The sequence below is a fragment of the Hyperolius riggenbachi genome, chromosome 5 (assembly GCF_040937935.1).
Source record: "Hyperolius riggenbachi isolate aHypRig1 chromosome 5, aHypRig1.pri, whole genome shotgun sequence".
NCBI lineage: Eukaryota > Metazoa > Chordata > Amphibia > Anura > Hyperoliidae > Hyperolius > Hyperolius riggenbachi.
In genome coordinates, this window is record NC_090650.1 from 338,693,713 (window position 1) to 338,710,752 (window position 17,040).

The 17,040-nt window shown below is 39.1% G+C and overlaps 2 protein-coding genes across 9 annotated transcripts in view; one reads left to right on the top strand and one right to left on the bottom strand.

The window, feature by feature from the left end:
• The first annotated feature begins 490 nt into the window (after positions 1 to 490).
• On the top strand, positions 491 to 2,353 carry LOC137519417 (zinc finger BED domain-containing protein 5-like). The gene has a single exon (XM_068238372.1). It carries the CDS (start codon positions 491 to 493, stop codon positions 2,351 to 2,353), a length of 1,863 nt encoding a protein of 620 aa, XP_068094473.1.
• A 5,235-nt stretch (positions 2,354 to 7,588) lies between these two features.
• ST18 (ST18 C2H2C-type zinc finger transcription factor) overlaps positions 7,589 to 17,040 on the bottom strand; it is a 336,354-nt gene continuing 326,902 nt past the window's right edge. For 5 of the 8 annotated variants that reach the window (XM_068234755.1, XM_068234752.1, XM_068234750.1 and 2 more), the window contains 2 exons: positions 14,321 to 14,464; positions 7,589 to 7,926 (listed from right to left, as the gene is read on the bottom strand). In XM_068234755.1, coding sequence (XP_068090856.1) covers positions 7,786 to 7,926; positions 14,321 to 14,464 — 285 coding nt within the window. In that variant the 3' untranslated portion in view covers positions 7,589 to 7,785. Of the gene's footprint in view, positions 7,927 to 14,320; positions 14,465 to 17,040 lie in introns of those variants that run through there. The other 3 variants (XM_068234754.1, XM_068234757.1, XM_068234756.1) reach the window with 3 other exon arrangements.

The following is a 17,040-nucleotide window of genomic DNA, read 5'->3' on the forward strand; positions in this document are numbered from 1 at the left end:
CTGGATTTGCTATGGTAGTAGATTGGGTCAATTTATATGTGGGGAGATTGCCACTTGTATACGGGGGTGATTAATGCACTTATTATGTGAGATAATTACTGCATTTGCTATGGTAGTAGATTGGAGCAATTTATATGTGCAGCAACCCCACATATAAAACGCTACATTCAACCCCCATAGCAAATGTACCAATTATCTCACAACATATTACATGGGGTAATTACTTCATTTCATATGGTTGATAATAGCTGCATGGAAGTAGATTTGTGCATTGCATATATGAGGGTGATTCCTGCGTTTCATGCAGGGATCATCTCTGGGTAGCCTGATGTCATTTCTAGTAAGTTAGGATGAAACATTAAGTGGATTTAGTGGACATCTTTGTTTATACTTCCACTATTTTCTTCTGTTTTATGTTTAGATTTTCTTGAAAATCTTGAAAAGGATGAGTGGGGGACCAATGTGGCGCTTTGTGAGGAAGAGGTGTGAGATGGAGGAAGGTGACAGTAGGCCTGGGCCTAGTACAGAAAGCACTGATCAGGCTTCTGATGATGAAGCAGCAGTACACTGTGAAAACAAGGACAGCAAAAAAGTCCGTCTTTATAATGAAAGCTACCTATCACTAGGATTTACTTGGATTGGTGATCCAACCTGCCCTGTTCCATGGTGCATAGTCTGTGGCAAAAAACTTGCCAATGCTGCAATGGTTCCAGCAAAACTGAAGAGGCACTTTACTACCCATCATAGCCATTTGACAAGCAAAACTACAGCATATTTTAAACGGCTATTGCAGTCTCAAAGCAAGCAGAGTCAAGCCTTTGTTAAGAAAGTCACAGTGAGTGAAAAGGCGCAGGAAGCAAGTTACTTGGTGGCAGAGCTTCTTGCCCAGAAAAGAAAAAGTCACACCATTGCAGAGAATGTCATTATGCCAGCATGTAAAATTATAGTGAGCAAAATGCTTGGTGAAGATGCTGCACGAGAAATTGAAAAGGTTCCACTGTCAGACAGCACGATAAGTCGGCGCATCGATGACATGTCACGTGATGCTGAGGAAGTGCTGTCTAGTCAGCTGAAAACTAGCAGCTTTGCTATGCAGGTGGATGAATCCACAGATATCACCAGTAAGTGCCATATTATGTCATTTGTAAGGTTTGTAAATGATGGAGAAATTCAAGAAAACTTTTTCTGCTGCAAAGAGCTGCCTGAAACGAGTAAAGGCCAAGATATATTTAATATTTTAACTTCTTATCTAGAAGAAAAAGGTCTGTCTTGGACAAACTGTGTTGGAATATGTACAGACGGCGCACCATCAATGGTTGGCTCAATGAGAGGGTTTGCTTCACTTGTCAGGAAGGAAAATCTGAGTGTTGTCACAACACACTGCTTTCTTCACAGGGAGGTCCTGGTGTCAAAATCTCTTGGAGAAGAAATGAAAAAAGTACTGGATGATGTCACAAAAATGGTTAACTTTATAAAACAAAGACCACTTCATTCAAGAATGTTTAAAAAACTGTGTGAAGACATGGACAAAGAACATGTAAATCTCCTGCTTCATACTGAAATAAGGTGGCTAAGCAGAGGAAGAGTTCTCAACCGGGTATTTGAGCTTAAAAGTGAATTGCAAGAATACTTTCAGCAAATTAGCAACGCACATTTTTCTGGGTGTTTTGAGGATGGAGAGTGGCTTCAAAAACTGGCCTACTTGGCAGACATTTTTCAGCACCTGAACCACTTGAATAAGTCCCTTCAAGGGCCAAGGGAAAACATTCTGACTTCAAGTGACAAAATTCTTGGGTTTCAAAGGAAACTGAGTCTTTGGAAAAATCATGTTGCTAATGGAAATCTGAAAATGTTTCCACTGCTGAGTGGACTTGAAAGTGAAGAAGGATATCATCAAGTTTCTAATCTTATTGAAAAACATCTGGAAGACTTGCAGAACAAAATGGAACATTACTTTCCTTCACTCTCAACACAACAGTATGACTGGGTGAGAGACCCCTTTTCTGAAGAGTGTGCTCATCCTGTGAACTTTTCTTTGAGAGAAGAGGAGGAATTTTGTGAGTTACGATGTGATCGTACGCTAAAATTGAGATTCACTGAGCTGCCACTAGACAAGTTCTGGATTTCTATAAAAGAGGAGTATCCTGAAATTCATACAAAGGCAGTGAACATTTTGCTTCAATTCTCAACATCTTACATGTGTGAGCAAGCTTTCTCCTGTCTGACATGCATCAAAAGTAAGGCCAGAAATAGACTTCTTTCCGTTGAAGATGAAATGCGTGTTTGCATATCCAAGGTTCGACCACGAATTGATGCTTTGTGCAAGAACAAGCAAGCACAGGTTTCACACTAGTGAGGTAAGGTAATTTTTTTTTTATTCTTATACTGTTTGTACATAATTTATATGACATTAGTGGTGATAGAATGCAAATTGTTAAACGTTTTAAGTTTGCAGTCATAATGGCGATGCTTCTCGGCATCATTTTCATGCAGGGGTTCCCCGAGATTTAAAAAATTTTTTAGGGGTTCCTCAGCCTAAAAAAGGTTGAGAAAGGCTGGTATAGATGTTTCACCATCTATTTTAATATGTGTTAGCTGGTTGTTGGCCAAAAAAAATCTAAAGTTATTCCAGCACTTCTATTCACAGTCGTATGCCTATAAGTGTCAACCTCTGTTAAACCTAACTTAGGTAGTGGTTAAAGTTTCCAGATAAATGTACCATCACAGGTTCTAAGTCTTTAGCATATAAAATTCCTGTTGTAGGTAAAGTAATTAATGGCATGAGGAAGCACCTTGTGTTAACCTTCTAAAACTATTTAAAGTGTACTAGAGATCAATATATAAAAAGATTCCATACTTACCCGGGGCTTGCTCCAGCCCTATAAGCACATGTGAGTCCCTCGCCGTCCTCCCACAGTCTGCTGTTCAGCCGCGATCAGCCCCGTAAACAGGCTGACGGGTCCAGTCTGGGTTTTCTGCACATGTGCGGACCTCCCATGCATGCGCAGTAGACCCAGACTGACGGGACTGAGCCAGTTGCCGGGGCTGATTGTGACTGAACAGCAGGCTGTGGGAGGATGGCGTGGGACTCACACATGCTTATGGGGCTGGAGCAAGCCCCGGGTAAGTATTGATTCTTTATATATATTGATCTCTGGTTTACTTTAAAGTCTAATTTTACCAACATGTTAATTGTCAGTTTTGTTTAATGACTAGTTATATAGGTTATCCTTTATGGTTTTATTGAGTACATTTTATTAAGTACACCTTTCACTTCCCCTCCAAAATAAACAAAACTCTGCACAACATGTTTTATACTAGCTGCATACTTATTTCCAGTATCAAACTTAGTGCTAAGTATTTGTGCAAAAAGTAATGTCAGTCATATCAAAACTGAAAACATGTTACTGTAAAAATCAGATGCTGGCCTTTGCGATAAAACGTTTAGTCATATCCAAGGTAAAAAGAAAAATGACAATAAAACCGGTATGAACTTACATGCAGGTTGGTATCCCCTGCTATACAGCGTAAGCAGATTCCCCATGTAAGGCTCTGTTTCCCTGGCATCCCCCCCGCCCAACACCCCCCCCCCCCCCCCGTACTAGGCCCTGACAAGTACTTATCGGGACATTTGAGCTGAAACAGATATGAACCGCATGTGCACAGTAGCTACTTTCTGCCCGCTTCATTTAAGCAAGTGGGCAGATATAGGAGAGCAAATGGGAACACAGCCAGGCATGCAAACAGAGAGGCAATAATGTAGCTACTTGGCATGCACAGGGCATATCAGTTCCAGTTCAAAGGTTCCGACCAGTACTAGTTGGGGCCTAGTTTGGGGGGTAGAATGCTGGAGGAAAAGGACTATGCTGTAGTGCATAATGTTTTTATTGCTGATTTTTTTTTACCACGGGCATCCTTTAAGTCACAAGTTTGCACTGGCCTTTTGTCCTGATCAGGAGGATATCAGTGAGGTGGTGAAGTGATTTCTGGTGCTCTGTCCTGTCACCTTTGTCACCAGCTTGGTTGCTCGCATGAACTAAAAACAGAAGGATTTTGTGAAGCTGACTGAGTGTAAGTTTGCTTTAAGCACTGGAAGATTATGCTTGCTAAGCAGTACTTGTGCTATAGAGAGGCCTTGTGCTCATGGGAGATACTTGATTGATTAATTATGGAGTGCTACGCTAAAGAAAAGTTTATGTTTTAATATATCACTGGGAAAGTATTAGAAATGTTTTAAAAATATTAATTAATTAATTTTTAATTAATTCACTTCTAGTTTATTTCCTAAAAAATGTGTTTAGGAAGTCATTTATTATGTTCTGCTAAATAAAACTTGTACAGATATTTAGCTATCATATCATGGCACATATTATTAATTGGAAAGTTACCTTTTATTTGCTAAGCCTAAACGTTTTTATTCTGCTGGTGGCACTAACTGTACATTATTATAAGTTAGGATTCCGGCTGCTAGCTAGTCATCACGAGAGAACTGGCTGTAGCATGTCCCTGCCTCCAAGTTATCTTTCTGTGCAGCTTTTCTCTATATATTTTAGTAGTTATGATTCAGCCTTTTCTGATTCTAGGAAGAAGTTCAAGGGCACCCATCAAATCGAAATAAAGTACTTCAAACAGTAAAGACAAAGTAAAGAAAACATTTGTTGAGCTAAATGATTTACACTGAGGCACATATGCACGATAAAAGTGCATACACAAGGCAGTTTAGCTGGTGTTTTACATCATCTTGCAAAAATATAGTATGCAGGAAAAATACAAGGAAAACCACTATAACCATATTTTAACTGTTCTTGCTTCTTTCAGCTTAGTATTTATACACAATTATCAATGATAATGCTGGCTCTCTGAACCTTGGCATTTTGTGGGTTATTTTATTCACATAGAAGATAAATAGTTTGGTCTAACATTTTTGAGTAATGGATCTAGAATTAAAGAAGGAAGAAGCAGTTCTATTAGTAAAGCAATCTTATATTTCCCCATCAGGGTCTCAGAATCTGCTTATAGGGTCCCATACTTTCAAACTGGAAGTTCATGATGCTGTGATCTGCACCTTTTGAGGACCAAGAAAAATGACAGAACTACCACTGGTAGTTCCCAAACAATGCTGTACAATCTCTTGGTACTCTAGCTTTGAATATATTGAGCACCAAGACCTCTGAAAGTACTTAACTCTCTGTAGAAATGTAAGCCTTCTGTACACATTGGCATTCAGACATGATAGTTAGGGCATCAACGTAAGAAACTATAGACATTAGTCAGTAATTGTTGGATCCTGTTAATTCTATTAGCAGGAATGGATAATGACTTTGATGACAAATTATATTTTGGCTCTCATGGGAGGAGACTGTGATTTTCGTTTTTAGCCAAAGATAAAAGTAGAATTGGCATTGGGTAGTGGTACACACCAACAAGCAAAATAGTATATCGTGAGATGTCATTTGCATAAACTCTTAGTTGTCTACTGTGTGGGGCCGGCAGAAAGGTGCCTGCACTTGACCCTGATCTTCTGTATCATCTAGATAGTTGCAGTTTTTAGGGCTGCCTAGCTGACTGTGTACATTATCTAAGGATGCATTCAAAGCATAAGGCTTAATGTTGCCGAAAATGGGATTTGCATCAGGTCGAACCAAGGTGAAAACAAATAAGTCTGAATCAGGCAACTGTGAAGACAATCCATTCAGTGAAGTGGTGAAAAAATACATTGAATCTATTAAAGGTACAAAACTTCCTTGTCTGTTGTCAAACGATGCCTGAAACGAGAGGAATGTGATGTGAATGCTGCCATATTTATTTCCTTTTAAACAATGCAAGTTGTCTGGCTGCCCTGCTGATCATCTGCCTCTCATACGTTTAGCCATGGCCCCTGAACAAGCATGCAGATCAAGTGTTTGACTGAAGTTTGACTGGATTTAGTTTGTGTGATTTAGATGCAACCGATGCATGAAAAATCATCAAGATTGCCAGGCAACTGGTATTGTTTAAAAGGAAATAAATATGGCAGCCTCCATAAGTCTCTCACTTCAGATATCCTTTAACCCTTTAGAAGACAATTTATTTAGAGGCTTGCAAGTGCATCAGGCCAATTTGTTTTAGCACATTGTTTTTATTTCTTACTTGTTACATTTTCCTGCTTCTAATTAGTACTGCTGTAATGTGTATTTGTGGCCACTTGTCACTAGGGGGCGATGAGAGACAATAACAGTGGACTTCTGCTTTCAGTTTCAATATTTTCTGCTAGCAGAGAGAGAGATCAAAACATTCCAAGAATTTACAGCACAATGAGTTCTGCCAACTGTGGTCAAAACAAAAGCAGTGCACTTATCTAAAATGAGATAACTCTACTGAAGCTTCTAATGGGTTAAAAGCAAAAGCTCTGGCTTTATAAGAGTTCAGGCCCTGCTCCTATGTTACTTTTTATGGCACCAACATCCTCCATTCCTTCCTTACCCTATAATATACGTTTGCATTATTATACGTTTGCATTATTATTTCTTCTTTTGTATTGACATCTTACGCATCCACTCTTTTGAAAATGATGTATCCATTTTCCAATATCTGGCTGCTAATAATGAGAGCAAGGTTCTATTTCTGCAGAGAGATCATTATTCTCACAGGAAGGCCTACTCCTTCTTTCATTTCTCCTATAATAATTTAGCATAAATAAAAGGAGACACCAAAGAAAGGAGCCAATGTGCACCAGCCCTTATTTACAATCTAAGAAGGTCACTGATATTAGAAAACAACTATATTAACACAAATAAATAACCTACCATAAAGAACTTGATGAAACATGTCATATTCCATTATTGAGTTCTATAGGATTAAGATAAGATTGCCACCTTATGTGGAAGAAGACTGAAATGTTATCAGACAATGCTACTAAAGCATAAAAAAATCCCAGAAACAAAAAAGTTGGTAGAATTTTTTTTCTTTCATAATTCTCTATTTTCTAAAGGCCATGAGGTATCACTTTTTTGAAATATTCAAGTGCTAGCAAGAAATCCACTATTTATGACATAAATAAATAATATACATTACAATAAACAACACTAGGTTATATGCTACTAATTATTATTGCTAGCATCATCGTAAAATAACCAAGAAAAATGAAATAAGAAAAATCTTTATATAGGTGGCTATCTGGTATTTTTAATCCCTGATCTCATGTTGCAGCAATGCTACTTGAAAAATGAAAATTAAGGAGTTAAGGGAAACGGTCGGTCAATAGTACCAAAAATATAACAACAATGACCCTTGTCTCCCCCTTTTTTTATCGCTGTAGTACTCTTTTCACTTCAGTTTTTTTTCTTTGTTATTTACAGAATCACCATTCATTAAATCTGTTTAAAATCCACTCGGAAAATAACTCATAAAAAAGATATTTGTAAAAATATGGTAAGCCTAACAAAACAAAAAAAGTCTCAAAAATTATGAACAAAACTTCCTTCAATCTGAAATAAATACAATTTATAAAAAATAGTTGCAAACACCTTTTTTTACATTCACTATACAAAAAAGTGCAATACAGAAAAAAATGAGTTGAAATAAGTACATTGAAATACACTTTTTTTAAAGTGTGTTGTCAGTTCCAACAGTCACTTGTTTCTGTTTTCATTTTATGACCACTGGGAAAGTATATAGTGCAGTGTTGGTGTAGCTAATGCAGCACATCATTCCACAATATCCAGTGTGCTGGTAGATATACTCCAGCGTGATACAGATGGAGTTTTCTTTATAGCTCTATGGCGGCACCCAGTAGGTTTTTGCATACTATACGTGAATACCCTTCACTGCCTGTTTTATATTTTCCAAGAGTGCTTTACATTCTGGGGAATAATCCCGCTCCATATTGCTGTACATCTCCGTGAGAGTATTTACATAGGCTTCAAAGTTATGTTCACTGATTGGTTCCTAAATGAAGGGGGAAAAAAAGGTTAGGATAAATATATCACATGATGCATGTATAGTGAGACAATGGGCTCTATTCACAATGAGTTACTGCATGAGTTAAATTGGGTAGTGATAAACACCGACGAAAATATCTCCATTTTGATTTTTTTTCTCCCTAAATTACCTCATGCGGTAAAAGTGAGGTAAAAGTGTGGTAATTACCTCAAAATGTATCTCCATTTTAAAATTCTCAATTGAAAAGTTGGTGTTAATTAAGGATTTTTTTTTATCACCTACAAATGGTAGGTGATAATTATCACTTCTCTGCTTTTGGCCTTCAGGGTGGAGCCTTTTGAGCTTTCTTTGCTTGAGTTTGTCATTTTTACATAGAAGGCAAAAAAGACTAGTGTGTCTAATCTCAAGGCACACTTTCACACCTCGTACAGTCTTTTAGATGATTTTATAGATGCAGAGGAGGAAATTCATCTCTGCTCTAAAAGATAAGCAACAGCATAATAACCTTTAAAGAAAAAAAATTTGTTACAGCTGATACAAATCTAACAAAAAATCTCCAGTGTATGTACTTCCTGCTTTCATGGAAGCAGACATAGGGTTAACATTCTGTGTTTACAAATTAGCTGCTCTGCTGAGGCAGCCAGCTGGCACAGCTGAGAGCTCAAATTACAGTTGTGATTATTCACAGATGAGGGGGAATTAGACAGGCTAAATTATATACATACGGGGGGCATTTATATATGTTTTCATTCTGTCCTACGCAAGAGTTGAGGTCCCACTTTAAATGTGACAGGCTTTCCTGGGTCGTCTTTGTGTAATGGGTGGCAAGCATATGGGCTGCCCTATAGTGGTCAAAAAAGCTTTATTTCCGTACATATTACTGACAGTTTTATCACCTGTTTTATCACCTGTTTTACCGCACTTTTATCAAACATTTATTACACTTGGTAAATGTTTAGTGAATACTCACTATTTTCACTATTTTTAGTGAATTATCACTAGAGGTAATTTTTCACCCAAAAAAGAGTTACCACACATGGTTTTGTGAATAGAGCCTATTGCATCCCAGTGTTAAGACAAGTTAATATGGTATAGAGTAGAGAAAAAAAACATCTAAAACTTAAAGTGGACCTGAACTCTTGCACAAGACGGAGGGAAAAATTCCCTCTCATGTGTGGCTAATCACAAGTGTAATTTGATCTATCAGCTGTGTCAGCTTAGGAATCTCAGCAGCCTCAGCAGTGCAGCTAATTTGTAAACACAGCATGTTAACCCTACATCTGCTTCCATGAAAGTAGGAATTAGGCCTGGTGCACACCAGAGGAGTTTTTCTGAGCATTTTGAGTTTTTAAATCTGCTGCTAATGTTATCCTATGTGTCTGTGCACACTGGAGCAATGAGGTTTTGTAAAAAACCTCATAGCATTACATTGGGAAGAGCTTTTGAAACCTAGCGTTTTGCTAGAGGTTTCAAAAGCTCTTCCCAATGTAATGTTATGGGGTTTTTACAAAACCTCATTGCTCCAGTGTGCACAGACACATAGGATAACATTAGCAGCAGATTTAAAAACTCAAAACGCTGAGGCTAGATTCACAGTGGGACGTTGCGTTTTGATGCCACGTTAAAGTCGCACCACAAGCTTACAACGCAACGCGCCCAAAAAGTGGCAACGCAGCGTTACCGTCGCATACAGCAGATACAGTAAAAAATACAGGCAATGAAAAGTATGCATCCAAGTCATTACTGAGCATGTGCAAACAGTCCAACGCAGCTAATAACGTGTATAACGCACTGCATGCAGTACTTTTACTTAACGTGCAGCGTTAGTCACTAACGTAACGTGTGCACTGTGAATGGGGCATTGATTTTTCATTGCAGTGAGTTATTCTGCGTTAAATGCTGTTTTAACGTGCGACTTTAACGTCCCACTGTGAACTTAGCCTCAGAAAAACTCCTCTGGTGTGCACCAGGCCTTAGAAACACTGCAGATTAATTGCAGGATTTATATCAGCTGTAACAAAGTAAGATTTTTCTTTAAATGTTATTATACTGTTGCTTATCTTCTAGAGCAGAGGGGAAGTTCTGAGTTTAGGTCTGCTTTAATATTTTTATTTAGTGTAATGTAAATGTTTTAATAGATTTGATTTATGTGTGCCAATTTTACAAGGTAGAGGTGTGCCATTGCTTTACTGCTGTAGTAAAAAATATTAAACGTTTCAGAAGGTTTTGCTATAAATAAAACAATACTTTGTTCTAGAATTTAAAAAAAAAACAGGCCAGCAGGCGTAGTTTCAGAAAAAAAAATTATATTTCAGATAGTCTTGGTTAAAACTATATGAAAAATTAAGAATACTTAAATATACTAAAAAAAAAACAGATAAATAAATAGAACGATAATAAAAACCAATCACTATGTCTTTCCTTATAATGTACTCTTGTTTTTATGATTCCGGTGTCTGAAACATTCTCCCTACCATTAGCCAGGTATTCCAACACAAAGGCATAATGCACAATTTTCCAATATGTTTGATTGCTAATGAATTGTTGGCAGGCATCAGAGGTGGTTTGGCAAAAGTGTAGTTGTGCTCACTGGCAATTCATTAGTGAGTGGTCATGCTGGAAAATCCTACCCAATCACTATTGTTATGCACTGCCGCAGGTGGAGGCAGATCACTACATGCATCCACATCCCCCTTTTCTCTATAGAGCTGAATATGCTGCTTGGGTGGGAGCCAAAAAGCATGTTTATACAGCAATTGTTCCAAAACTGCTTCCTGAAACAATCATTACAGATAACAATTTTAAATATGTACTGCCTTTTACCACTGCAGACTTCCTTTATTTTTAAGAATCATCTAACATCATCTAACAGAAGAAGCGAAAGTTGGGCAGACTATTTCTTCCCTTTTTAAACTGAATATTCCATCTGTTTCTTTTCTCTGGTTGCTCTCTAGTGGCCAGAAGCTCAATTTTCATAAATGAGGAATATAGCAGTGGAAGGTCAAGTATATGGAAATTGTGTGTATAAAAGTTGTAGGCACGTAAGCGCAGAATAGAGTCAGTTACCATGTTTACATCCTGTGTGCCTAGATGGGGAAAGATAAGGCCCTCTGAGGGATGGGTTCGTATGCAATTTGCTTTTTTCGCCTTAGTTTTCTCTTAGGTGATATTTTCACAACTTGTCAATAAAATGCCTTTTAAGCCACCAGCCAGCAAGAAAATATCATACCAAAAATAATTGTCATAGTACTTTTTCACCTACTTTTTGGTACTTTTTATTTGCTGAAAAGTTAATTTAAAAAAAGAAGTTAAAAAATTATCTCTTAGAAGAAAACTCAGAAGAAAAAGTTAATTGCATATGGGCCAAGGTCTCAAATATAAACAGTTAAATCTTATTTTAAGAATTCTATTCTTTACACTAGAATTTAAAGGGACTCCGAGCTCATCTAAAAAATAAAAGTTGTACTCACCCGGGGCTTTTTCCAGCCCAGTGCTGGTCGGGAGGTTCCACGACGACGTTCTGACTCCTCTCCTATTCCCTGCTCCGTAATGGCTGACCAGCCGCAGCCCGGGCGACACTCAGCCGAGTGTCGGGCTGCTCCTTCTGCGTATGACGCGGCTGACGTCACAAGCCCGCTGCCTCGCGTCATCACGGCGGCCGGCGTGGCAGTACCGCGCATGCGCATTTTACTTGCGCATGCGCAGTACTTTCACGCGGGCCGCCGTGATGATGCGAGGCGGCCGGCGTGTGACGTCAGCCGCGTCATACGCGGAAGGAGCAGCCTGACACTCGGTCGAGTGTCACCCGGGCTGCGGCCGGTCAGCCATTCCGGAGCGGGGAGTAGGAGAGGAGCCAGGACGCCGTCGTGGGACCTCCCGACCAGCACTGGGCTGGAAAAAGCCCCGGGTGAGTACAACTTTTATTTTTTAGATGAGCTCGGAGTCCCTTTAAGTTGCTAACATGTCTACTATTTCTGGATAACAGCTTTTAATGCTGCATCAATTAGGAAACAAACAAAGCAACTGAGCAGGTTCATGGGAAATCTGAGAATAAGGCAAAAAGGCATGAAGAAGATTAGTCAGTGACATTTCATTTACATTTTGGGATGTTGTTCGGTATGTGCCACAGGCAAAAGTAGTTGGTCTAATTTGGTGCAATTTCACTACAGTGATTGTGACCTGTGTAAATAAATTCAAATCTGTAATAACTTGTGTTTTACTGTAACTCCCTATGTTATCATAAAGGCGGCCTTGAATTTTTTTTTCATTCAATTTCTGTACTTGTTTTAGAGTGTATGTTTTGTGGACTCGGTAGTTGTGGCATCTTACATTTGAGAACAGAGGCAGCAGGAATGGGTAACATTAAGTGGGCTATTTGTCACCTCCCATTTATGTGATGTTGATGTAAAAGATGAACATTTTGGCTTTCTACAGAGACTAGATTTCCTACTTTATATATGGACATCGTGGTTAACAATTGGCAACACAAGGGTCCTGGATTCCGTTTCTGATTGTATTTTCTTGTGTTTCTGTGAGTATTATGGGACTTTGGTTTATGATTAAAATCCAAAAATATGCTGGGATTTTTTAGTGTCTGTCATAAACTGATAGACTTAGACATTAAGTTTCATCAGAGCCAAGAACTGATGTGTAGTGGCAGGCGCATCGCTAGGGTGTCTGTTTGATTTGTGCTTGTAATTTCATGTTTCAGAGCGCCCACACAAATGCCCTGAATGTGTTTTGTCTTGCTTATCATGGTGGCAGAGGATCCCGATTCAAGAGACTCTGGTGCCATCTTGTGAGCAGTCCTCACCGTTCAGCAGTCAGCCTCCTCCTCTCATTGGAGATGCTGCTGCTATAGGCTTCACATCATCATCAACAATGTCACTACCACCTGCCCAATTACTTGGCGTGGATTTTAGCTTTAAAGGCAGGGGTTGTGAATAGCTCCACCCCCTGCTCACATATGGCTGCCGCAGCCAGACCGGGAAAAATGGCTTTGCCATCAGTCAGCCCCAGTTCTTGCCTCCGGCCATCTTCTGCCATTTTCAGACCTAGTCTGGCAGAACCAGAAGTTAACCACCTCTCCTGCCTCTGCCTGTGTGCTAGTTGCCTCCTGCTCCTTCTGTAACCTGCAGCTGGAGACGAGTCCTCTTCTGGGTGGTGCCAGCAGCCAGTGAGCCACAGTGAGTGTCAGTGACAGACAGGTTACAATCTGTCACTGACACTCATCACCTGGGTGGGAGGCTTCAACCAAGGTTTTGCTGGGCAAGCCCATTGTCTTTAAGTTCTACCACTGTTATTTATGGTACATTTGGTCCTACCCATAACCACACCCCTGGAACATGACCACGCCCATTTTTACTGAGCGTGCTGCAGGTTGTCGCTAACTTAGTAATAGGTAAGGTTCATGGATGGGCCAGACAGCATATTCTGCACATGAAACATAACTAAAGTATATTTCTTTTCAAACAAAATTGTCATTTGTGTGCTAGATAAAGTTAGCTTATTAATTACAGGTTTAGATTCTCACTCAGGCCATGAAGCTGCAGTACATTTTATTAGGTGACTCTTAAGTAAATTATTACAAGTGTTTGTTGCTGTCAAAATAACAGTGCAAGTTTATCATAGAATGCAATATTCCATAAGAGAAAAAGCATTTACACAAGCTCTCTAATTAGTGCAGATGAAGGAAAGTAGTATGATCAACACTCACCTACACTTTGTAATGTTCACATTTTTGTATCCATCTATAGCAACCTTGCTATAATTAGCTGCCATCTCCTCCATTCATATAGCCTAAACATAGTACTCAGAGCTTTACAGAAGAATGTTTACATGTTTCCCTAGGCCATATGCACTTTACTTTTTCTCCTGTGTTTTCTCCAAGTTAATATTTTCATAATTGTCAATAAAATGCCTTTTAAAGCACCAGCAAGGAAGAAAATACTCAAAATAATTTTGATAGTACTTTTTCACCTACCTTTTGGTACTTTTTCAGTTGCAAAGTGCTGAAAAATTTTAAAAAATTATCTCCTAGGAGAAAACTCATGAGAAAACATTAATTGCATATGGGCCCTTGTCTTTTGTCAATGTCCATATAACTTACTAGGGTAGTAAATCCATGTACTGTATGTTTTCACGACTGTGTAAGAAAATGGATCATTCAAAAATGCCCTACACAAATATAGGGAAACCCTACAAACTTCATGTCTTTGGTTGGGATTAAACCCAGAGCCCAAGTATAAAGCACTAAGTCTAATCCACTGTTTATTCAGATAGTTTAGTAGATCCATTAACTGTTACGTCTATGTTCCCCCAACACTTATGTGTGTGATTAAATGTAGGAATCATCCCATAAGTGGATAATGTTTCACCATGGCAAACTATATAGCCTTACCAGTTGTGGAAGCTGTATATCAGCAAGACTTGAAATAAGGGCTTGGCTCAGACCAGCCAACTCTTTCAAAAGACTTTCATTGCTCTGCTCTATGAGTTTGTTCTCCTCCTCTATTGTCTTCAGATTTGTCTCCATTGAAGAGATCTAAATCAGAAGATTTTGATGGTTAGGAACTAATCATGGCCTGAATGAGAAACAAAACTGCACACAGAGAGATAACCACCACACATTATATTATAGGAAGCCCTATCAACTGTTTACAGATATTATTCTAGTGTTTAATGTATAAACTGAGCATGATAAACAATTCAGATTATATCAATAGTAAATTCAATCCTTCACATCAAGGAACAGTCCTTGTGGCTCTTGGACTCCTGAGTAAATAATGTCAGCAAGCTTTTCCTTTCATTCAGTTTTATTCTGACTTTCATTGTCCTGTGAACCAGAGGCCTCTGCACCATATCTGTGTGCAAAAGATGATTTCTAATGATCTCAGGAAACCATGCCCCACAGAGATACAGGCCCATATGCAATTCACTTTTCTCCTGAGTTTACACCTAGGAGATCATTTTTAATTTTCTCTTTAACCTGTTAGCGGTTTCAAACTAAATATTTTGTTTGACAACTGCTGTGCACTCTAAACCTCTGCTGGCAAATCTGTCTGCCTAGTGCAGACAAACGAAGGTTTAACCACTTTACCACCACGGGTGCGTATATCTATGCTCCTTTTAACACCCTTTGCCCACCAGGAGCGTAGATATACGCACCTCCCGCCGCTGTCCGCTCTCCTGTGCTCGTGCATGCCGCCGGCCACTCGCCCGGAGATCAATGAACGGGAAAAATTGTTCCCGTTCGTTCATCTCAGCCCTGCAGAAATGATCGGCTGCTTCTATGAGAAGCAGCGCGCTCATTGTGAAAAAAAAAAGTTTCCCAGCCTCATTGAACTTCCTGTAAGCGTACTTCCTACGCTTACAGGACGCATTTACAAAAAATTACTGTGGTCATCTTGTGGCCAAATAGTAAAACTACATCCAAAACATTTTTCATATACAAATACATATTTTTACACTATAAATTAACTCAATACCTCCCACACTCCCCAATTTATTTATTTTTTTTGTAATAAAAAGAAAAAAAATGACAATATTAAAAAAAAAAAACATAAATAGTTACCTTAGGGACTGAACTCTTTAAATATTTATGTTAAGAGGGTACAACACTGTTACTTTATAAACTATGGGCTTGTAATTAGGGATGGACGCAAAACTGAAAAAATGCACCTTTATTTCCAAATAAAATATTGGCGCCAAACATTGTGATAGGGACACAATTTAAACGGTGTAATAACTGGAACAAATGGGCAAATGCATTTCATGGATTTTAATTACAGTAGCATGCATTATTTAAATTATATAATGGCCGAAAACTGAAAAAAAAAGTTTTTTTTTCCTACATTTTTTTCCTATTTTCCCATTAAAACACATTTAGAATAAAATAATTATTAGCATAATGTCCCACCTAAAGAAAGCCTAATTGGTGGTGAAAAAAACAAGATATAGTTCATTTCATTGCGATAAGTAATAATAAAGTTATAGACGAATGAATGGAAGGAGCGCTGAAAGGTGAAAATTGCTCTGGTGCTCAAGGGGTAAAATCCCTCAGTTGTGAAGTGGTTAAACCAAACAAAAGTTTAGGTTTTACTTTATTTGGCTGGTAAAAGTTTAAAAATAAATTTTCAGCAGTAGGTGAGTGCTATTAAAATGAATTTGAGTATTTTCTTGCTTGCTGGTGGTTTAAAAGTCATTTTATTAATAAAGTGAGAAAATGTCACCTAGGAGAGAACTAGTTAATTGCAAATGGGCTATGGTGTATGGGAGCTTCCAGCTGCCCAGAGGCTGGAAGGCTTCTTTCGGGAGTTTTGGGAGTACATGTGCATGAATGTTTCGCATAAGATTTAAGACATGGTCCAACATATGCAACATTAACAAAAAGTGTTGCAAATAAATTATATTTAACCTTTATTTTAACTGCTTTTGTAAATAAATACAGTACTTTAACCTTTTCTGGGCAAGCGTAGTTGAATTCTACATGCTTTTTTGTCCTCTTAAGCCTGAGGCGTAGATTTCAAGTTCCGTATTTCGCTCACCCTATAGACCCACTGTTACTGCCGATTGCGCCGCTCTCCTGCCGCTGCAACTCACCCGCCCTGCTGTCGGTATGACAGCAAAGCTCCATGAGCCAGTCTGGAGCTGATTTCATTGGCTCCTGGCCGTGTGTTCACTGTGAGCTAATCTCATGAAATCAGCTTCTGACCGGGTCACAGAGCTCTGCTGTCATAGCGATGGCAGAGTGAGTGAGCTTCAGTGACAGGAGAACGGCGTGGTAGCAGCAGGTCCGTGCGGCGTGTCGTCGGTAAGCCCAGTTTTTGTACCAGCGGTCTCTGGTCCTTAACCTGCCTGGCGTTCTATTAAGATCGCCAGGGAGGCTGCGGGAGGGTTTTTTTTTAATAAAAAAAAACTATTTCATGCAGCCAACTGAAAGTTGGCTGCATGAAAGCCCACTAGAGGGCGCTCCGGAGGCGTTCTTCCGATCGCCTCCGGCGCCCAGAATAAACAAGGAAGGCCGCAATGAGCAGCCTTCCTTGTTTTGCTTACATCGTCGCCATAGCGACGAGCGGAGTGACGTCATCGACGTCAGCCGACGTCCTGACGTCAGCCGCC

What these genes read in the sequence shown, in the direction of transcription:
- LOC137519417 (XM_068238372.1), top strand. Translation starts at nt 491, where the DNA reads ATGGAGGAAGGTGACAGTAGGCCTGGGCCTAGTACAGAAAGCACTGAT.